Genomic DNA, 23,766 nt, shown 5'->3' with positions numbered 1-23,766 from the left:
TCTGGAGGGAAGTTTCTGTGGAGCCATGATTTCATTTTACTACCCGTGGTCCTGATAACCATATCACTTACTTTTTAATCTTCTGAACAATTTTGAGGGTTGGTTGACTTTCTTATTACAGAGCATCTACTAAAAGTGAAATATATTTCTGTTTGAAAGAACAAACAGGAAATTGTACAAGATGCGGGTGCCAGCTTTTGGGGCATTGGTGGCTGGTTCCCAGACTTTGTTGTTTATGTGAAATTCAAATTTAACTGGGCTTTCTATATTTTATCAGGCAATCAACCCTACTTAAAGCACTACATGTGGTTCCCAGCCACAGATGCCCAACTTTGGGTCTCTGGTATTTGTCTTTTTAATAAAAGTGTCTTGAGCATGGAGCTAAACAGTTAAGATCACTTACTTTGCAGACATCAACTTGGAGTTGGGGGTCCATGAGAATTGCCTGGATATTCACGGAGCACTTTTGGAAATCAAAAGCTGGGAAATACAAATCGTGAAGTGGGGTCAGGATTTCAAGCATCCCCAGGTCAGTGAACATCAGGGCTGCCTCCTGAGACCAGACGTTTTGGTGTGCAAACTGAAAAAAAAAAAAAAAAAAAGTGATTTCTGAAATCAGGTCATTCTAATTATTTTCTGAGGATATAAATTGTGTCTTAGGATTCAAGTTTAAAAAGGTAGACCAAACAAAGAAACAAACAGCAAAGTCATAGGTACACTTTGTTGAGATACCTGCTCATTAAGTTTCATTCATCCCTGGGTGTTTAAATTAATAATAGAAACTGTGTTTCCTATCATAGAACTCCTTGGAGAATCAGAAAAGCTACAGAACCTCTCCCCAGAAAACACTGTTCTTCAGAACATCAGGGTTAAGGTTTCAAAGAGACAGTGATTCTTAATTCCATTGTTGGCAGCTTTTGGGAAATATGGTGGCTGTAGATCTAACAGGAAAAACACTGAAATAGCAGTCAGCACAGCTGAGGGACTTTTCTGGCTCTGTTGCTAATGAGTTATGGGGCCTTGAGAGAGGAACTTGAACTTTAGTTTTCTCCCTGTAAAAGCTGGATGATATTGACATCTTCACAGGGTTGTTGTGAGAATGAAATAACATTAGATAAGCATCATGTATAAGATAATATGAGATAGTCCCAGCATCACCACTCCCTGCTGCTGTAACCTTAACAGTGACTTTACCACTCCATGCCTCAGTCTGTCCATCTGTCCAATGGGGACAATATAGGGGTCTACTTCTTCTTCTTCTTCTTTTTTTTTTGACCAGCAAAGCAAGGCGTTTATTCACGAATCTGCAGAGTTGGGCGCACCACTGGCCAGGAGCATGTGTGCTAGGTGTCTACTTCTTAAGACAATGGTCAAGGTTAAATAAAGTAGCAATAAGAAGATGGTTAGACCAGCATCTACCATATTCTAAGTGCTCAGTAAGTTTTAGCTGCCATTGCTGTTATTTTAATAACTATTAAAATTACTTTTGCTCCCTGGCTGGTGTGGTTCACTGGATTGAGTGCTGGTCAGTGAACCAAAGGGTCACCGGTTTGATTCCCAGTCAGGGCACATGCCTGGGTTTAGGGCCGGGTGACCGGCTTGGGGCATGCAAGAGGCAACCACACATTGATGTTTCTCTCCCTCTCTTTCTCCGTCCCTTCCCCTCTCTGTAAGAAAATAAATAAAATATTTGGAAAAAATTACTTTTGCTACTAAAATTATTAAATGTTAATATCAATTAAAATTATTGTTATTACTATTGCTATTAATAATGTTGTTACTCTTTTAATATCTAGAGAAATTTCTAGCCTTTAGAAACAGTGCTGGAAGTTTGAGAACAAGACTGTTATTCCTTATAAACCCAGCAATAACTCTACCTTTGATATACCTACTTTGATCAGGAAATTTGTCAGGATTCCCAAGCTGCCATAATATAAATTATTCTCCCGAGTTAAAACTGCCACTTCGTTTTCATCTAGAAAAAAAAAAGGCAGAACGAAAATTGAAATGAGGGTTGTTTTACTGGACAAAAATATTAAAAATATAGCGTTTTTTAAAAAAATTACCCTCAATTCTATCATCTAGACTCGGGGTCAGCAAACTTCTTCTGTAAAGGACCAGATGGCAAATGTTTTCTGCTTTTCTGGTCATGTCATGTCTGTTAAAAGTGTTCAACTCTGTGAAAGCAGCTCTGGACAACTTATAAATGAGTGGGCATGACGGTGTTCCAATAAAACTTTATTTACAAAAACAAGCTGTGGGCCAGATTTGGCTTATGGGCCAGAGGCTACTGAGCCCTGACATATGTAAGCACTGTTAACATCTTAATAAACATCTTTTATGGTAGTTTTATATACATGGGATTATCTTCTGGAACCTTTCAAGCTGCTTTGTAACTTAATTTTTTCTTTCCTTTTGTGTATATGAATGTGGTTGGCTGGTGGATGTTATGGTGCCAGATGAACTATAACTTACTTAACCAGTCCTCCACCGATGGATGTTAGGGCTGTTTCTGATAATTTGCATATACAAAGTTCCAAGGAATACCAGACACCATTAGGAAAGGGGGCAAAAGGATCCAATGAATGTTTTTAGTCTTTTTTTAAAAAAGAAACCGAGGAAATTTTCAGAAGAAGCGAGGCTTAAGCTGAGCCTTGGAAAAGCATCTGATGTAGAAAGTGAGGTGTGTTTACAGGGCAACGAATGGACTATTGTTGCTGATTGTTTTGCAAAATGAGCCCCATTGACATTAGGGGCTGGATGTTTGTGCTGGGGGCTGCCCTGTGAATTGTATGATGTTGGGCAAAGAGCACCCCCTGAGTCATGAGTTGTGACAACCATACGTTGCCCAGTGTCCCCAGATTGAGAACCATGGGTTTCGGTGGACAAAGCGATCCCTCAGGGCAGTGGGGGCAAGTTGATGAGATACAAGATACATGGATGTAAGTGTCACTCTTGCGAATTTGAACTTTATTCTTTAGAAAATAAGAAAGCATTAAAGATTCCAGACATGCGAGGTGATGTGTACTCAATGGTTTAAAAAAAGAAGGAACGGGAGGACAAGACATTGATTGGGAGAAAATATTTGCAAAGCCTATTTCTGATAAGGGATTTGGATCTAGAATACATAAAGAAGTCTTATAATTTAACAATAAAAAGACAAACAGCCCAATTAAAAAATGGGCCAAGGACCTAATAAATATTTTAACTAAAAAGTTACCCCCAGGTTAGGCACGCACTGGCAGCCACACTGTGGATGGTGATGCCGGCTTCAGAAATGGAAGAATACAAGGTGTGCTGTCCTTCTTGCACCTGGACAGGGTTGACGAGCTGACCTACAAGACAACAGGGCAGAATCACGAGACCTGGGCATGGTTGGAAGGGGGTGTCCACTGCTGAAATGCCACCCGCCCCACCCCTTGGTTTGTGACTCAAATGATAAAGATTCAAGGAAAATATAACTGAGATGCACTATTGTAAAACGTCCTTCAGAATATGCTTAGGTTTAAAGAAGCTTTCTCACCATCTGGAGGCTTGAACACCATGGAATGCCTTTTACCATACAGGTAACATGTATAAGGAATAAGGCAGAGTTTTCTTGCCCTGGCTGGGTAGCTCAGTTGGATAGAGCATCGTCCCTATACCCCCACAGTTGTGGGTTTGATCCCTGACATACAAGAATCAACCAATAAGTGAAATAACAAAATCGATGTTTCTCTCTCTTTCTCCCTTCCTCTCTCTCTAAAACAAACAAACAAACAATCAAACAAACAGCTTTCTTTCTGAAATGGGCTTTCAAAATAGGCAGGACAGGTTTAAGCCCTTTCCTCTTTCTTTCTTCCTTCCTTCCTTCCTTTTTCTTCCTTCTTTCCTTCCTTCCTTCCTTCCTTCCTTCCTTCCTTCCTTCCTTCCTTCCTTCCTTCCTTCCTTCGTTCCTTTCTTTCTTTCTTAGATTTGATGTATTTACTTTTTAGAGAGAGGGGAAGGGAGGGAGAAAGAAAGCGAGAGAAACAATAATTTGTGGTTGCCTCTCGCATGTCCCCAACTGAGGACCTGGCCTGCAACCCAGGCATGTGCCCTGCTGTGAATAGAACCAGCGACCTTTTGGTTTGTGGAATGACACCCAACCCTCTGAGCCACATCAGTTTGCCGAGACCTCTTCTTGCACTGCAGGGAACATGGTGTTCAGGTAGCCTGACTGGCGCTGGGTGTAGCTGGCTGTGATTGCAGGTGCCCTTGCAGCCACACCTGTGCTTAGAGGTTCCTGACAGCACCTCTTCCAGGGAGGGCTGCCTTTTGCTCCTCTGCTTGTGCCTGCTGGTGGAGTAGGGCTCACATAGCCTGGGCACTACCAGTGTTCCTTGGCTAGTTCAGCTGCAGGTGCTGTGCCACTTCCAGATTTTTCTCTCTTGAGGGAATCTCAAGTGAGTCGTCCTGATCCACCTCCTGGAATCCTAGCCTCAGGCCCAAAACAAGATCTGCAGTTCTTGGACAAAGCCTTGGATCCTATGTTCTCGGCATCTGGTGACTTTGAGAACCCGTCTACATGCCCCTGAACATCCCAAAAGGCAGGGAATGGGTTGGGGGCAGGGGATGCAGTTAGGATGGCGAAGTGAAAAGGGGTTCCTTGTTGTCCACTCAAGTCAGGGGAGAAAAATAACGATGACATGTGCTTTTCCTGCCTGGAGGGGGACACCAAGTAGCAGCCCTGACTGAGCCTGGGCCTTGCTCACCTGCATTTCGGGAAACTAACAGGCTCTTCTCAAACCAGAAGATCAGAATACCTTTCTGGCCTGGGTTGATGAGGATGTCAAGGGTCCCATTGTAGTCAAAGGGCAGCCCAAAACTTCGGTTCAGGGGGTAATCTGAGTACCCAAACTTGGCCTAAGAGAGAAAGACTACTGAATCTCGTGATAAAAGACATTACCAATTTATAGATTACAGGGCGACAGACAGCTGTACGTCCACATACCTTGGTATTCAAACTTTCTTATTATCTGGTTCAGTGGCTCTCAGATTGGGATGATTTTGTCCCCCCCCCCCCCCACCAGGGACACCAGGCATGTCTGTGGTGGTCACAGTGGGGGTGCTCCTGGCATAATGGGTGGGGCCAGGGCTGCTGCTCAATATCCCACAGTGCCCAGGACAGTTTCTTATGATGAAGAACCAAAAATGTCTACAGTGCCGAGACTGAGGTGCCCTGCTAGCCCTCGTTCTCTGCCAGGCCCGTGTTGGCGCCCTTGTTCCTGAATTATTACTTGAGTTGACTTCTGTCTTCCATCCCACCTGTGCGCACACCCCAGCCTCTTCTCCTAGCAACCTTTTTCATGGAGCCACTGCGCTCGCACCTTGCAACCCCCTCAGAGCCGGCTCCAGCATCAAGTCTAAATTGTTCTGCGTGGTTGTCAAAATTCTCTCTATCTGCTCTTTATGAAGGACTCCTGACAGCAGTGTGCAAGGATGAATTTTAAAAAACACGGTCACTGTTTCATAAGTGAGTGCCACCAAGTCAGCGGCATCGTCTCCCTGGAAGATGCACCTTGGAGAGGAGGGAGAGACTACTGGCTGGTTTTCTAAGCACCTCCTGGGGAGAGAACTAAGCGCTCAGGGTGAGGATGGACTATGCATGGGCTGGTGAACTTGACTAGTCCTGCTCCCCACCCCGCCCCCGTCCTGGACACTGGCGAGGCCCATCTGCATGAGGTGCCTAAGAGACAGTGAGTGAGTTCTCATCCCCCAGCTCACCCCATTGTGTTGTCAACTGGCTGGCCTTGGTCCCAGATATTAGAACTGCCCAGGTGAGCTGCCCTGTCGCACAGCCAATTAAGGCAACAAGGCAAACATGAAAGAGTTCAGCCTTTAATTGCTTACTGCAGTGGGGTCGAGGAGAGAACAGGTCAGAAGAAACAGCAGCCCTCTGTCCCACGGAAGGTCATGCCAGGGGAGGGTCTGCTGGATCAGCACAGGTGAGGGACTCCTCTGTGGAGGGAGCCCTCACAAAAGGCTCCTGCACTCTTATGCACTGGGGAGCCAGGGGAGGGTGGGGAGGCTCGGGCTGGGAGCAGAAAGGTACTGCGTTCTGAGTCCCAGTGGAGAAAAATGTCAGCCAGTTTTCTCCTTCTCTCTCCACAGGGAGGCCCCCGAAGAGGACTTAAGCAGAAGACTGAAGGTAGACACCTAGGAGCGAAGGCTGCCCACCGGGCCTGGGACGATTGCAGGTCCTTCAGAGCCTGCAAAGCATCTTGACTCATCCTGCCCCAAGTCTGGAGTGGGGAAAGCAGCGTCCCCCCTGGACATCTGCCCAGTAAAGCTTTCCTGCTTGGCTGTGGCCAGCCTGAAAAAATCACGGCAACAGACTGTAACCAGGGTTGGACTCCTCAGACACTAAATTCTTGGGATTTCCAGAGTAGTGGGAGCATCTCCGTAATTCAGCTAGCCCGGCAGTTTATGCTAATGAGGGGACTCTGGGTGGGGACTGGACCTATCACGTGTTAGAGGGTGGGGCTTTTCGCCACCAAATATCAACCCAAGCTCCGGAAGCTTCCTGGTGGTGGGTCACCCCCAAGCTTCGGAGCTGCACACCCCGCTCACAGTTTTTGCAATACCACGTCCTGACTGTACGTAATCTCTTTCCTATTTCATATTTTTTCTTCAAATGCAGGTTAGATGGACTGACTCTTCTTAGTCTTATTCTAAATGACATCTGTGAGGGCACAGGTTTTATATACTGATTTTCTGAATACCCATGAAAATTGTTTTTAAAAAGTTTGACGTGAAGTATTTAAAATGATCTTGTGCGCCATCAGTGACATGCACCACATCTTGTTGGTTATCCCTGGTGCTCCTAGCACTGCTTACATACTGCTAAGTGCATGACTGAGGGAGCAAACAAGGGGACAGTGGGAGAGAGAGTGGGTGGGCCCATGGGTATCTCGATGAAAGGCAGGTAGATGGGTGGGTGGGTAAATTAACTGATAAGTAGGTAAATGGATGGATGGATGGATGGATGGGTGGTGGGTGGGTGGATGGATGGATGGATGGATGGGTGGGTGGATTAGTGGTTGAATGGACTGTTAGGTGGATGGATACATGGATGCATAGGTAAATGAAAAGCTACATAGATTTCAGATGTGAAAATCCAAGTGTGTGAGTTAAAAAAAATTTTTTTTTATTCAAGTGTGTGAGTTTTAATCAAAACTTGGCTTGGGGCAAAGGTCATTTAAGTCATTCTTCCCAGTCCAAGTGACTCACCTTCCCTTTATCAACGAGAAGCAGCCCAACCTGTGACAAAGAGTGAAAGTAGAAGATCCCACCCAAAGACCCGGCTAGTTCTGCCTGTAAAACAAAAAAGTTGCATATGAATAAATTGTAAACATATGTTTAATTCTATATTTAATTTTAGATTTACCCAATAAGCTAAAATGAAGGAAACTCTTTTTTAAAAATTATGATCTATTTTTCCTCTATAGAAATGTAGCATCTAGGGCAGAACCTTGACTGAAGACAGCTTTGTTTTGGGGTGTTGGAGACAGTGGTATGACCCAGACAGCTAGGTGCACGCCTAAGTCCCTCATTTCTGCCTAGGTTGCTCATTCCTGACTTTTGGCTGGTCAGCTGAATGCCCAGCAGCCAAGCTGGAGCACAAGGCCAAGCTGACATCTTTCAGTTAAGAAAGAGACCACTATCTTAATTAAGCCTCTGTGGTTTTTTGTTTGTTTGTTTTTTGCGGGGGGCAGTTCTATAATATACAGTGCTATGGACTGAATTTTGCTCCCCCCAAATAAAGTAATCAAAGCCCTAAGCTCCTGCCTTAGTTCATTCAGGCTGCTATGACAAAACCCCACAGATGGGGTGGTGTATTAACAATAGAAATTTATTTCTCACCGTTCTGGAGGCTGGAAGTCCAAGACCAAGGTGCCAACATGGTCAAGTGAGGGCCCTCTTATGGGTCACAGACTCCTCAGTGTCCTCGCAAGGCAAAAGTGGCCTCTTTTATAAGGGCACTAATCCCATTCATGAGGGTTCTACCCTTATGATTCAAGCATCTCTCAAAGGTCCCACCATCAACAATAACCACACACACACACACACACACACACACACACACACACATTCACAGAAAGAAAAATAAAACTCTTGTATTAATAATTGGTATTGAAGTGATGGGACATCAAAGAGAAGAATAAACATTGCTCTAGGACTTTACCTCTTCTCCTGGGGAGTGGTTAGTACATTTTTTGTTGTACATAGGATGATGGTATTGGATGAAATTATGACCTTGTTAGTGTCTTTATTTGGTGACTCAGTTTGAAGGAAATGCATATGGGTATCAGATTGACAAGAGTGGACTTGTGATGGTTAATTCTTTGTGTCCATTTGGCTGGACTAAGAGATGCCCAGAGAGCTGGTAAGACATTATTTCTGGATGTGTCCATGAGGGTGTGTAGACCCAGTAAAGGAGATCCACTCTTATAAATGTGGGTAGGCATCATCCAATCCATTGGGGGCCCAAATAGAATGAAAAGGTGGAAGAAGGGCAAATCCACTCTCTCTCTTTGATCTCGGATGTCCTGCCCTTGGACATCAAAGCTCCTGGTTTTCCAGCCTTTGGATTCTGGGACTTAGAGCAGCCTCTGTGTCCTTCTAAGTGTAATTTCTAATGAAAACCTGTGGCTGGTTAGGTTCTAGGCTTCATTGAGCCTCCTGGGAAGGGCTGAAAAACCAGATCTGAGGCAAGATCAGAGCTTGAGTATGGAGTAGACTCTGTCTGCCTTCCTTTAGACATACTTCCACAAGTGTTTGGGTGTGAAGCCATTCTCTGAGTCAGAATAAAATGTCCTCATTGTCTTAGCTATACAACATTCTGTCCACTTTAGATGTTGGAATCCCAGCTCTGCCAGGCTGCGTGCTTGGCAAAGGCTCTGAGCTTCTCTGAGCCTTCATCCCTGTATGAGTTTCGTAGGGCTGCCACCCCCTCCCACATATGGGGGGGGGCGGCTTCAAATAACAGAAATGGATTGTCACAGTTATGGAAGCCAGAGTCTGAAATCAAAGTGTTGGCAGGGCTGGTTCCTCCTGTGAGGCAGACCCATGCCATACCCTCTCCTCTAGCTTGTGGTGGTTGCCAGTAGTCCTCGGCATTCCTTGGCTTACAGCTGCATCCATCTCTTCAGAGTCAGCCTCTGCCTTCAAACAGTTTTTTTTTTTCTGTGAGCATCTCTCTGTGTTTTCACCTCTTCTTATAAGGATCCCAGTCATTGGATTGAGGATGCAACCTAATCCATTATGACCCCATCTTGAGTTAACAAATGACATCTGCAAAAACCCTATTTCCAAGTGAGATTATATTCTGAGGTTCTGGGTGGACATAAATTTGGGGGGCACATTCGACCCAGTACTGTTCCCATCTGTAAAATGGGGGTGATGGCCCTGTGTCTCAGTTAGTTGGAGCATCATCTTGTAACTGAAAGGTTGTGGGTTCAATTTCCAGTCAGGGCACATGTCTAGGTTGTGGGTTCGATCCCTAGCCCTGGTGTATATGGGAGGCAACCAATCGATGTTTTTCTCTCTTCCTTCCTCTCTCCCTTCCTCTCTCTCTAAAATGTCCTTGGGTGAGGATAAAAACATATTTTTAAAAAATGGGGGTGATGATGGTACTGATCTTTGGATGGGCATGGGGTTAAGTATCCTAATTAATGTGCAATCTTTACTATGGCACCAGTTTTTGTAAGCACTCCCTGAATGTGCTCTCATTTAAAAACTTTTGGCCCCTTTCCTAACTTCCTAATTTCCCTTGCCAGCTCCTTTGACCTGGCACTTTCCCTATCCTTCTTAGAGAGAAACACCCTGGTTCATCAACTGAGCACTAATTATTCCAACCACACACAAGATATATATCTTTTTTTTGTTCACTTTCTTACCCAAATGAACATACCTGTCTTTCATGGGCATACTTCTGAAATCTGTATCCCCAGGTATTTGAGAAATATATATTGGTCTGAGATATCTGATCTCCATGTAAATAGGCAAAAATGGAATTACTTATATCCTGGAAAACACACACACATACAGAACAGTCTTCTTAAAAGATTTGAGGGATGGGGAGATGCAGTTGAAGGTCACTAAGTTGCAACCAGTAGATAAATAAGTCCTGTAGATCAAATGTACTATGGAGTGATCATAGACAACAATACTGTATTGTAAACTTCAAAGTTGCTAAAAAACTAGATCTTCAAGTTTCCCACCACAGAAAAATGGTAATGATTTGACAAGATGGAGGTACCCTACAGTGGTCATCATGTTACAATAATGATTGTATCAAATCATCACAGAATACACCTTCAGCTTAGACAACATTATGTCAATTGTATCTCAATAAACAGAGGAGACTGATGCCAAGAGTTAAACTCCTGGGCATTTATTCCAGAGAAACAAAAACTTATGTCCACACAAAAACCTGTACATAAGTAAGTGGTCATAGCAGCGTTTTGTTGTTGTTGTTGTTGTTTTGCAATAGCCAAAAAGTGGAGGTGACCAAATTCTGGGACATTCATGGAATATTACTTGGCAACAAAAAGGAACAGACTAGAGATATACACAACAAAGTGGATGAGTCTCCAGAGAATTTAGCTGGGAAAAGCTAATCCTTAAAGGTTCCATGTTGTAGGATTCTATTTATATAACATTCCTGAAGTGATACAATGACAGAGATGGAGAACAGATTAGTGGTTCTCAGGGGTTAGGGGTGGGATGGGGTCAGGGAGGTATGGAGCTTTGGAGTGATGGAACAATCTAGTATTTCAATGGCAGTAGCGGTTCTGCAAAGTGACAGTGTGATAAAATGAGAGAACCTTACACACATTGTATCTATGTCAATACTGGTTTTAGTACGATACTATAGTTACGTAAGATGTAACCACTGGGGGAAACTGGGTGAAGGGTACATGGGACTCTGTATGATTTTTTCTCAACTTCCTGTATAGTCTATAATGATTTCAAAATGAGTTTTTTAAAAAGGAAGGTAGATAAATATATTCATAGTGTGCCAGCCAGTTGATCTGAAAGTAGCTCCAGGGCCCCTCCTGTGTCTCAGATTGTCTTCTGAGTCCTGGGGAACCGCCATTGCCCAAGGCCATGGGCCCAGCTCCCAAGGCTTAGCCTGTCCTTATTGCCATCTGTGCTCAGAGCAGAGTAAAAAAAGTGACACAGTGTACTCACCAAGCAAAAGGGATGTTCATTATAGCAACAGTTGTCACCAGAAATATGTGAAACAGGGTGTTTTATGCCTGAAAGGAAAAGATCATTTGATTTTATTTTAAATGCAGAACCTTTGGCTTGAAAGGAAACAGGTGACAACCAGTGTTGGCGGGAATGTGAAGCGAGTAGAACCGCTGTGCACTGCTGGGAATGGAAATGTGCAGGTGTGGCAAACGGCGTGGATGTGCCTCAGAGAACTGAGAATAGAATGACCATATCAAGACTACAGAAGAAATAAGCAACTTTAACATAGATGATGAAGAAAGACCTGGACATTGTTAAAGGTTTTGCTTACTTTGGGTCAGTCACCAATTCCAATGGAGACTGTAGCCAAGAAGCCAGAAGGGCAGCAACGGAAGCATTAAGAAAGGTCACCAAGAGCAGAGCTGTGTCATTAGAGACCAAGATCTCTAGGATTATCCACATGCTGGTATTCCCAGTTACTATGTATAGATGCGAAAGTTGGACAGTGAAGGAGGCTGATAGGAAAAGGTCGATTCATTTGAAATGTGGTGCTGGAGGACAGTTCCACAGATGCTCTAAACTGCCAGAGAAACAAACAGGTGAGTCCTAGAGCAAATTAAGCCTGAAATGGCACTGGAGGCAAAAATGACAAAAATAAAACAGCCCTACTTCAGGCACATCATGAGAAGGCAGAGCTCTTTGGAAAAGATAATAATGCTGGGAAAAATAAAAAGCAGCAGGAAAAGAGGAAGACCAAACATGAGATGGATGGACTCCATAAAAGGAGCCGCAGACATGAGTCCACAGGAGCTGAGCAGGGCTGCAAGGACAGCACGTTGTGGGCGTTGTCAGAACATGGAGGTGGCTAGAATGCACACCTGGACTCTTGGTGTTTGCTAATCAACCTGGCCCTGGACTTAGCCGTCCCCAAAGGATATGCCGATGGACTGAACCCACGTCCAGAGGAAATGGTAATGGACCTAGCCTGATGTGTTAACTAACCTGGTGTGGGAGGGAGAAAAGCAATGAGAGGTAAATGACCTACTGAATATGTTGATAAGCAAGCTCACCCTCACCAAAATGTGTGGTTGACAAGTATAAAAAAGGTGCCTGCAGAAGTGTGGGTGGGCCTCCTACGAGCCCAGGAGGAGGACTGGGAGTCCCCAGTCCCCATTCCCTGTTCCCTGTTCCCCTTCTCCTCCCAGCCCTTGAGTTGGTCTGGGAGCTGCCTCTCCTCCACCCCCTTCCCCTTTTTCCCTTGATAAACCCACTGCCTGATCCCACAGTGGTCTCTGGGTGATTTCTCAGAGCAAGGCTGCCCTGACTGACGTCACTCCTTCTGAGGGTCACCAGGAGTCAGAGCCAACTCAATTCCCCTCCTGGGGTATAACCCCCCACCCCAAATTGAAAATTAAAAGAAGGAACTCAGGAAGATATTTGTACACACATGTTCCAACAGTGTTATTCACAATAGCTAAAACACAGAAGCAACCCAAGTGTCCATTGGCAGAGACTGGATAAACAAAAGGTGGTCTATCCATACCATGGAATATTGTTGAGCCTTAATAATGAAGGAACCCTGGCTGGCGTGGCGCAGTGGATTGAGCACCGGTCTGCAAACCAAAGGGTCACTGGTTTGATTCCCAGTAAGGGTACACGCCTGGGTTGCTGGCTGGGTCCCCAGTTGGGGATAAGCAAGAGGTGACCACACATCAATGTTTCTCTCCCTCTTTTTCTACCTCCCTTCCCCTCTCTCTAAAAATAAACAAAATCTTTTTTCTAAAAAGGAAGGAAACTTGGACACTTGCTACATGTATGAGCCTTGAGTGAAATAAGCCAGGGCTCATAGAGTTAGGAAGTAGCATGGTGGGTGCCAGGGGCTGGGGGAGGGTGGGGAATTAGCTTTTTGGATGCCATTACAGAAATTGATGGAGAAAAGAGGAAGGATGGAGCCTAGATTGATTTACATTACAAGGAGCTGTAATGGTCACTCAGTAAGTTAAACATGGAGTTTCCATCTGACCCAGTAGTTCTACTCCTAGGTATCTACCCAAGAGAAATGAAAACATATCCGCACAAAAACTCATACATAAATGTTCCCAGCAGTACTATTCACAATGGCCAAAAAGAGGAAGCAACCTGAACACCCACCAGCTGATGAGCAAATAGACGAACGTGGTCCATACCCACAGTGGAACATCACTCAGCCATGAGAAGAACTGAAGTGCTGACACTCACGACAACATGGACAGGTTTGAAACACATCATGCTGAGTGAAAGAAGCTAGACACCAACAGCCACATATCGTACAATTCTTTCATATGAAGTGTCCAGAACAAGCAAACCCATAGAGATAAAAAGTGTATCAGTTGTCAGGGGCTGGGGGAGGGGGATGGAGAGTGACCCCTTAACAGGAACCAGGTGTCTTTTTGGAATGATGAGAATTTTCTGGAACTTGATTGTGGTGATGGTTGTACAACATTGTGAATGTACTAAATGACACCGAATTGTACACTTAAAAATGGTTAAAATGGTTAGTTTTGTGTGAATTTTATGACCCCCCCCCCCCCAGGAAAAAGGGAGGTCTTGAACTGGGAGAGAGAAAATAGCTGGACTGGAGGTCAGGAGGGGAATGAAGGAAAAGCCAGTGTGTTTGGATTCTGCAGGGAGACAGACGGAGGCAGAGGGCTTTTAGGCAGCTTAGCCGTGGGTGGGAAGTTCTGTTGCGTGTCGGCCAGCTGATGTTGGGTTTGGATGGGACAAGCTGATGAGATGGTCCCAAACTGGACCTCTGGTAGCCCAGCTTTACTTGGATTATGTGCATTCTCTAGGGGCTCCTTTACATGTAGTGTCCACACCTCCACCAAGGGGTTTGGAACATTCCAGGTGTTGATTTACTCAAGTTTGGCCAATCCCCTTGTTGACAGTCAACCTGGAACACTAATGAAAAGTAAGACAGAGACCGAGTGGAGGGGTGGCCCTTCTGCTATGCTCCCCTGGCCCTCTCGGAGGGCTGTGATCTATTCGCCAGCCAGTGTTGAGTGAGCATGTGGCAGGTACCACATTGATTGTGGCAGGGTGCCATCTTGGGGGGCCCACAGTCATTCTCCAAAACTAATGCAAGGGAAGCAGAAGGACAAATTCCCAGATGGTGATCTGCCAACCCAGGGGTTCTCCACTGAGGGGATTTGTACCTCCCAGGGGGACACTGGGTGATGTCTGGAGTCATTTTTGTTGTCAGGACTTGAGGGTGGCTTCTGGCACGGAGTAGGTGGAAGTCAGGGATGCTCCTCAGCACGCCATAGTACCCAGGACAGCGCCCTCCCCCCTCCCAAGAATAATCTAGCCCTCTAGACATCAGCAGTGCCAAAGGGGAGAGACCTTGTACTGACTCCTTCCTCACCATCAGAGTACCTGTGCTCTCTCTCTGCTCTCTTCCCTTTTTCTGAAAAAAGAGAAGGTCATATCTCTTCTTTTCTAAAGAATAACATCTCCTGTCTTCATTCCTGACCCCATCTCCTTGCCTCGTAGCTCAGGGTTGTCTTCTTTCTCTCTCTTCACGAAGCAAACCTTCTCTACTCTTCCCTGACCCTAATATGAAGTACATGGGGCTGAACATCCTGTCCCCGAGTCTTGTCAGCAAGCATTTAGGAGTCATTCTTGCCCAGAGCAAGTTTTTCTGGCTTGTAACTACAATCCCCAGTGGGAACACTAGATTCCCACCCTATGGGATAGGGGTTCAAGCCAACTTCCATTTGAATTTTAAAGGACAAGGTAACATCCAGGGGTGGACATCCAAGTAGCACTATGGTTTGTTCTTCCAAAGTTAATAACTGTTTCTCTGATGTTGGCTGAAGTCAAATAAAATAAAAAACACAAAAAAGCATATACCTGTAGATGCGTTCCAGGAATCGTTTTCATAATCATAAATATAGACTTTCTGATTCACTACTAACAGCAATACTGAACCAGCAAAATGTGCTGATGTTACTTCTGGTATGCCAACCTACAAATAATGACATATGTGACTTCAGTAAGCACATCTGTTCAGATACCAATTTGGGAAGCAATACTTCTAGACATGCATCTAAGAAATGTTTGCGTGCCAGCAGGAGGTGTTCATTCCTAGATATCAGGGACCATGTAAATTGGGGTCAGCTGGACCCAAAACTGGGAGATTGAAATTGGTGTTTGAAGTCCTCAGACACCTAAATTCACCCCATCTCCTCCCTCATCAAAAATTTCTCTGAGCATAAAGGCTAAAGAGGAATTATGAATGAGGAGCATAAACGATGGGTATAACTGTTGCTTCTAAGAGAAACATTGGAGTCTTAATATATGGGAAAACCTCTTTAGCATTGGTGCTAATGGTAGAATTTTTTAAGATAGTTACTGAGAGGGTAAAGGTTTTTCTCTCTTGGTCGAGGACAATTTAGGGAGGCCCTGAAGTAGGTACATGTAACCTATCTATTCCCAACACATAACCAATTGTAGGGACACTGGCTACAATTCTGCTTTCTTTTTTCAGGAAAAAATGGTACCATTTTGGTAGTAAGGGCAGAATAGAATCAATCCTCCTTTTTACTTAGAAATTGTCCTCAGTGTCTTTAAGAGATACATTTTGTAAAATAAACCACGAACTAATAAAAACAGACTAATGTGACATTTCAAAACTATACCTTTACCGTGTGTATTGTGCAATTCAAGCATGCCTCAGATTATCCCATATAATAACTACCTGCATTGATGTAGGGATGGAAAATGGAAGGAGACTACGCTCAAAGTTATTTCTCGTGAAAAAGAGTTGTCGTCTGAAATAAATAATAAGAGTTAAATTAGGAGAATTTCACAAAAGAAAAGAAAACAAGACAATAGCAAGCACTCCAAAAATGTTCTATCCAAAAAAAATTCCTTTTTAAAAATTTCTTCTTCTTTTTTAGCAAGGAACCATTTAGGTTTGTCCTATCTATCTATCTATTGATCTAATCTATCTATAGCTATCTATTTTTACACGAGTAAATTTCTATGGCCTGGATATCTGACTTCTTGAAATAACATTATTTTCAAACTGTACCATGATATGGTTGAGATGTCCTTTCACTCTCCCGCCTTTATCATTGTGCTCGAGCTGTTCCTTGTACAATCAAGCAAGGCCCTGCCTCAGAGCTTTTGCATGTGCTGTCCCTGCTGCCTGGAATGCTGTTCTCCTTGATTGGAATAGGAAAGGACACTCCAGACAGAGGGACCAGCTGGGACAAAGGTCTCAGGAAGGGTATGCACCAAGAACATAAACAAGTTAAAACTGTAGGTTAACTTCCTAGAAATGGGATCGTTGTATCTGAGAATGTATCGAGCATTTTGACAAATTCTGCTTAACTGCCTTTCCACAGAACAGGGACGCGCTTAACCTCGTGTTCATTGGCCCTCATCCTCAGCAACACAATAGGCAAAAAGTGATAACTCATAAAAGTGATAACTTCTTGAATTTCTTATTTCAGGAAGCTGTTGGAGTCAGGCCCTCCCTGACTCCAGTGTGTTCTGGGCATCAGAATATCATTTAAATGTATTGTGTTCTAAGCTGGGGGTCTGGCAAACTTTTCCTTTAAAGAGCAAGACAGAAAATATTTTAGGGGCTGAATGGCCTCTCTCTCAACCATTCCACTCTGCCATGGACAATACACAAATGAAAGAATGTGGCTGTGTGCCAATAAAACTTTATTTATGGACACTGCAATTTGAATCTTACATAATTTTCACGTGTCCCAAATATTCTTTTTTATTATATTAATACTTTTTATTAAAGTAAAATTGGTATACAATATTATATCAGTTTCAGGTGTATACTACATAGTGATTCAACATTTATATATCTTCTGATGTGACCATCACAATAAACCTATTAAAATCTATCACTGTGCACAGTTATCATGATATTATTGGCTGTATTCCTTGTGCCTGCCGTACATCACATTCTCACGGCTTATTGATTTTATAACTGGAAGTTTATACCTCTTATTCCCCTTCACCTTTTCCACCCATCCCCCAACCCTGTCCCATCTGGCACCATCCTTTTGGTCTCTCTTTTTGTGAGTCTGCTTCTGCTTTATTTTGCTTGTTCATTTGTGTAGTTATTTTTAGATTCCACATATAGGTGAAATCATATGGTACTTTTCTTTCTCTGTCTGACTTATGTCACTTAGCATAATACCCTCTAGGGGGGTATTATGATGTTGTCCAAATGGCAAGATTTCATTTTTTATTGCTGAATGAAATAGTATTCTTTTGATTTTTTCAAGCATATAAAGATGTAAAGACCATTTTTAGCTCACTAGCCCATACAAAACTAGATCTGATGGAAATGTCTATTCCTGGACTTCCGGCCAAGATGGAGGCATAGATAAATACACTGCATCTCCCTCCACAACTAAGAAGGAATACAACTACCTCAAAATTAGAGACAAGCAGAAGTTCAAGAAGATCAAGCTACATGGAAGTCCAACAAACAAAGATACAAAGAAGAAATACTCATCCAGACAGGTAGGAGGGGCAGAGCCGTGGCAGAGAGGATGCGGTATGGTGGCGGCGGCAGCGGTGGCAGTGGCAGGCCGGCAGAAAGCACAGTCACACATTTTAAAAAGTCAGGAGGGGCACCTGGGGAGCGTTCCCAGCTCCTCACCAGACCTAACAGCTCACAGTCCCAGCACCAGGGAAAATCAAGCCTCATTGCTTTTGACTGTGCAAACCAGTGGGGGTTGGGGCGGAGGCAGAAACTGCCGGTGTCTCAGCGGAATCCGCTTATTTAAAGGGCCCCCACAGTCCTACAACACTCACAGACCCACCCACTCTGGGAATGACAGCCAGGGGAACAGCTAGAGAAGTGTCAGTCCCATACAGAAGTGGGAGAGGTGCCTGGAAAAGGGGCGAGTACTGGGCAGGCGGCATTGTTCCCTCTCGGACCCCTCCCCCACATACAGCGCCACAGTGTGGTGAACAGGTCACCCTGTATTGACGAATCCCTAAGGTGCAGCCCCTTACAACGTACCAGGAGAGACAACTCTACCTAAGACGCAGAGGCAAACAAACACAGGAGTCTGTCAAGATGAGGAGACAATTTCTGGTCAAGACGGAGGCCTAGGCTGACACACTCTGTCTCCCTCCACAACTAAAGACTATAACTACCGCAAAACCAGAAAGCTACATGGAAGTCCAATGTATGAAGTTATAAAGAAGTGGTGCTTGTCTGGACAGGTAGGAGGGGCAAAGCTGGGGCAGAGAGGTCAAGCTGCGCTGGCGGTGGCAGCTTCGGTGACCGTCATGGGATGGCGGTAAGCACAGACACCCATATTTAAGAGGAGGCGAGAAGCGCCTGGGGAGCATCCCCGACTGCAGACCAAACCCGTCAGCTTGCGATTCCAACACCAGGAAAGGCAGACCCCCATTGCCTCGGACTATGAGGGCCAGAGGGCGTGGGGACAGAGAAGGAGGCTCCCGGTCTCACAGCGGAGAGTGAACGGCAGGAATCCATGTTGGATCCTCGCCCCCACGCAAAATGCCACAGTGTGGTGAAAAGGGTCGCCCGGTAGTGAGGAGTGCACAAGGCTCCGCCCCCTATAACGTAGGAGGTGTGACAGTCCCACCCAGGAAGCAAAAAACTGCCAGGATGGCAGGGATAATGATAGAGATCCCAATCATGAAGCTGACCAGACAGCAAATATCTAATCTAACGGCTCAGCAGATAGGAAATCTTTCTGAGGCACAGTTCAGAGTTTTGGTTGTACGAATGCGTACAGACCTAACAGCAGATCTTAAACAAGACAGGGAAGGAATGAAGGCTAGCCCTGCTGAAATGAATAAAAACACATACGAAACTAGTGGTGAGGGAAAGAAAACCAGGGATCAAATCAACAAATTGGAACATAGGGAAGGAACAAACAGTCAGCCAGTGCAGAAAGAGGAAACAAAAAGTGAGCAAAATGAGGAGAGGCTCAGAAACCTATGGGACAGCTATAAGTGGGCCAACGCCAACATCTGAATCATAGGGTTGTCAGAAGGTGAAGAAGAAGAACTAGAAATTGAAAAATTATGTGAAAAAATAATGAAGCAGAACTTCTCTAACTTGGGGAAGGAAATAGACTTACAGGACCAGGAAGCATAGAGAGGTCCAAAAAAAACTGGACCCAGGGAAAAACACACCAAGAAACATTATAATCAAAATGTCAAAAATTAAGGATAAAGAGAGAATCTTAAAAGCAGCAAGGGAGAAGAAGAGAATTACGTACAAAGGAGTCCCAATAAGACTATCAGCTGATTTCTCAAAAGAAACTCTGCAGGCGAGAGGGACTGGCAAGAAATATTCAAAGTAATGAAAAGCAAAAACCTACAACCACGATTACTCTATCCAGTGAAGCTGTCATTCAGAATAGAAGGGCAGAGAAAGTGCTTCCAGGACAGAGTAAAACTGAAGGAGTTCATCAGATCCAAACCACTGTTCTATGAAATGTTCAAGGGACTTGTTTAGGAGAAAGAGGATCAAAACTATGAACATTAAAATGAAAACTGTATCACCACAACCAACAACAGAAGCTAGGGAATCGAAACAAAGGCAAACTAAGTAGGCAACGAGAGTGGAAAAAGAATTATAGGTATGGGGAACATATTGGGGGGAGGTCAGCGGGGAGGGGGAAGGGGGGAAAGGGAGGGAGATGGTACAGGAATTAAGAAGCAGAGTAGGAGGGAGTGGAGTAGACAGGAAGATGTTGAGAAGAACTATATGCACAATCAATGGGCATGGACTAAGGGGGGAGGACAAGCGGAGGGAAGGGGTCACTGGATAAAGGGTAACAAAGGGAAAAGAAATTGGGACAACTGTAACACCATAATCAATAAAGCATATTTTTAAAAAAGATGTCTATTCCTGAGCTGTCCAACATGGCAGTGCTAGTCACACTGAGCACTTGAAGTGTGGTTAGCTTGACTGTGTGGACTTTTCAGTGCATTTAGTTTTAGTTAATTAAATTTTTGTTTAATTTAAAAAATGGTAAAATACACACAACATAAAATATATATTTCACAATTTATTTTAATTGTGCTAGAATATACACAATATAAATTTGACCATTTTAACTATTTGTAAGTGTACAGCTCAATAACATTAAGTCCATTCACATTGTTGTGCAGCCATCCCCACCATCCATCTCCAAACTCTCCTCTTCCCAAACTGGCACTCTGTCCCCATTAAATGCTAACTGCCATTCCCCTCCCAGCCCCTGGAGCCCACCATCTACTTCCTGTCTCTACGAATCTGATTCCTCTAGGGACCTCCTATGAATGGGATCAGACAGTGTTTGTCCTTCTGTGTCTGGCTTATTATATTAAGTATAATGTCCTCAAGGTTCATTCATGTTGTAGCAGGTGTCATAATTTTCTTCCTTTTTAAGGCTGAATAATATTCCATGGTATGGATGAACCACATTTTGTTTATCCATTCATCAGTTGGTGGAAAATTTAAATACAAATAGTCACATGCGGCTAGTGGTTACTCCATGGCAGCTCAGCTCTGAAGGGCTGACAGAATTTGCATCTTATCATTTGAGATTCTTCTGCTATGAGGAGCAGCTATGAGTCCTCACCCTGCCCAGGGCCAGCCTTGTCCCTCTCCTCCCCACCCTCTGCCTTGGAGACCTGTCTGTGTGGTCAACACCCCCTAGACTCTGTGTTCCTTGCTGCTGAGTTCCTATAGAGACCTCTATTCTCTTCTGTTGTCTCAGCTTCTGGAGATGGTAACCTCCTCGTCTTCTCTTTCTCTCTGCCCCACAGCCTTTGGGGGCTTCTTATCCACTCCTGTGCCCTGACTTCTCTGTGACAGCCCTTCTCCTTGACCCCTCCCCCCTTGGCTTCTAGTTTTTTTGCTTCCCAATGTCTCTTTCTCTCCCATCTGTTCCATAAAGTCAATTCCCCAGAGCCTCCGACCACTGGACACATGATGCCTGGGTGTGGCTGCACCCATTTCTGCTGCCGGAACCACCACTCATGTCCACTTGACCTTCTGTTCCCATCTCCGGCTTTATCAGCATAACATCCTGAGCCACCACCCCTCTCCCTAATTTTTCCACCGGAAACTTAAGGGCCATCGATGTGAGAAAGAAACATTGATTGGTTGCTTCCCTACGTGCCCTGACCAGGGATCAAACCCGCAACCTAGGTATTTGCGCTGGCTGGGAATTGAACTTGTAACCTTTTAGGTGTGTGGGACGATGCTCCAGCCAACTAAGCTACCCAGCCAGGGCCTTGGGGGGTCATCTTAAACCACCTGCTCTCCTCTGATCCACACACCCTATGAGTGGACAAGTCCTGCCAAGTCTGCCTTCTCCTCCTTTATGTGGCTTGTCTTCTACTTATGCATTTTGTGTTGTTTTGTTTTGTTGCCTGAACTTTTGGAAATCCTTCTAAAACACAAAATCTCCCATTGCCTTTAGGATGAGGGGTGAACATCTTGGTATGGTTTACATATCTGGTTTTCTAATCTTGCATTCTGACAACTCCAAGTGCATGCCAGGCATGGCATCCATTCCTTTAAATGCTCTGTGCCAAGCCAATTCATATTTGGGTCCTCCTCCCCCAATGGTGAACTCTTATTCAACCTTCAAAACCCGGTTTGTGCATCAATTCCCCAGTAGAAACTTCCTAGGCCTCCCATGAGTGCTCATCTCTAGCATCTTTGACAGGTGGTACCACAGTATACCGTAATTAAGTACTTTCTGGTCTCTTAATTTCTCTTCCTCTGACCCCCACCCCTGCAGGCCAGCAACTAGCAACACAGGACAGACCTATCTTCCTTATGTTTGTTAACTGAATCAAAGAGGGCAAATCTAACATTTTAATAAAAGGTAACAATTCATAAAATGGTTACTTACCCTAGATACAGGGCTATGTTTTTCTTGCAAGGATGTTTTATCAAGTGTGTTTTTGTAGATGAAAAATACAGGAGGTCCTAAAGAGATAGTTACAAAATCTTAATATCAATAATAAACACCTGATGAAAGTAATGTCCTAATATGCAACATTGAAAATGTAAAGGCGAGCCCTGGCTGGTGTTAGCCAATGGACTGAGCTCTGGCCTGCAAACCAACAGGTTGCCGGTTTGATTCCTGGTACATGTCTGGATTGGGGCAACAGATCGATGTATCTCTTGCTCCTCAGTGTTTCTCTTCCTTTCTCCCTCCTTTCTCATCTCTCTAAAATAAATATAAAAATTAAAAAGAGGAAATGTAAAGGTGAGATCTGAACTAAGCCAGTGGATTGTATCAATATCATTTTCCTGTTTTGATATTATACTCTGGTTACGTCAGATGTCACTACTGGGTGAGAGGTACCTGGGACATCTCTACGCTATTTCTGCAACTTGCCATGAATCTATTATTTCAAAATAAAGAGTGAAAAATGATTCACAGACTAATTCGTATCATATATATTCCACATATGTTATTATTTATTTACAGATTGTTCATAGAATTGTAAAGCTAACAGGCTAGAAACCAGCCACTTTGAGGTTATTTAGAAATTCTGACACCTCTAATGAAATGATGCGATGTCAACAGGCTCCTTATTTTTTCTTTATGTATTTTCTTTTATTTTTTTCTTCTTTTAATTGAATTTTTTTTTTTGGCGATACTGGTTAATAAAACTATATAGGTTTCAGGTGTATAATTCTATAACACATCCTTTGTGTATTGTACTGGGGGTTCACCACTCCCATTTCTTCGTGCATTTTAGGTACACCTGGGGAGAAAGGAAGTTTTTCTATTGCACTGTGTCATGTAAAAAAAGTAACAGTTTCCATGTTATTGCAGATTTAAAATCTCCTATGGAATAGAAGAACACTGGTGATCTGAGTTCTAAACCTACTTCTATCTCCTGTTTTGTTCTGGTTACTTGATCTCTCTGTACTTTTTTAGTGAAATGGGAAAGATAAATTTCTTATTTCAAAGGGCAATGGTAAGGATTAGATAATATTCTATGCCTGACACAACACTGGCACCACAATAATACTGGAAAATATTCTTTAAAAAATTTTAAAATTTATTTTAGAGAGAGCGAGAGGAAAAGAGAGAGAGAAACATTGATTTATTGTTCCACTTATTGATGCATTCATTGATTGATTCTTGTATGTTCTCTGACCAGGGATCAAACCCCCAACCTTGGTGTATTGGGGAAATGCCCTAATCAACTGAGCTACCTGGCCAGAGCCTCTGGGAACTATTCTGATCCAGTAATTAGATAACAGTGAAGAATGAATATTAAATATGGAGCCACATACCCCTTGAGTTTGCTGTCCAACATGAAATGTCTTTCCTGTCCTCACCGTGTGACTACTAGAGATGTGACAAGAGAAACCATTTGTTAATGTTTCTTGAATATTCAGCATGACTCTTACCAGGTTGCCTCCAGGTTAACTTTTAAGTACTTGCCCTTAATGCTTTTCAGGTTATAGAAGCCCCTGGAAAGTCTAATGAAACTGGGGGTCCTCCTCTCCCTCAAACAGACATG

The 23,766-nt window shown here is 43.8% G+C and overlaps 1 protein-coding gene across 1 annotated transcript in view; it reads right to left on the bottom strand.

The window, feature by feature from the left end:
• CATSPERD (catsper channel auxiliary subunit delta) overlaps positions 1 to 23,766 on the bottom strand; it is a 47,612-nt gene that overhangs the window by 22,137 nt on the left and 1,709 nt on the right. The window contains exons 2-12 of the mRNA XM_090290180.1: positions 23,537 to 23,591; positions 22,134 to 22,210; positions 15,959 to 16,031; positions 15,112 to 15,226; positions 11,218 to 11,285; positions 9,935 to 10,048; positions 7,252 to 7,335; positions 4,734 to 4,884; positions 3,240 to 3,335; positions 1,893 to 1,975; positions 404 to 580 (exon numbers count right to left, since the gene is read on the bottom strand). Of these exons, the coding sequence (XP_090146306.1) occupies positions 404 to 580; positions 1,893 to 1,975; positions 3,240 to 3,335; positions 4,734 to 4,884; positions 7,252 to 7,335; positions 9,935 to 10,048; positions 11,218 to 11,285; positions 15,112 to 15,226; positions 15,959 to 16,031; positions 22,134 to 22,210; positions 23,537 to 23,591 (1,093 nt within the window). The remainder of the gene's footprint in view (positions 1 to 403; positions 581 to 1,892; positions 1,976 to 3,239; positions 3,336 to 4,733; positions 4,885 to 7,251; positions 7,336 to 9,934; positions 10,049 to 11,217; positions 11,286 to 15,111; positions 15,227 to 15,958; positions 16,032 to 22,133; positions 22,211 to 23,536; positions 23,592 to 23,766) is intronic.

This window comes from Furipterus horrens, unplaced genomic scaffold (assembly GCF_987537825.1).
Source record: "Furipterus horrens unplaced genomic scaffold, mFurHor1.1.pri manual_scaffold_10, whole genome shotgun sequence".
NCBI classification, from domain to species: Eukaryota; Metazoa; Chordata; class Mammalia; order Chiroptera; family Furipteridae; genus Furipterus; species Furipterus horrens.
The sequence above is the reverse complement of the archived record's forward strand: the minus strand, read 5'-3'. Positions and strand labels throughout refer to the sequence as shown.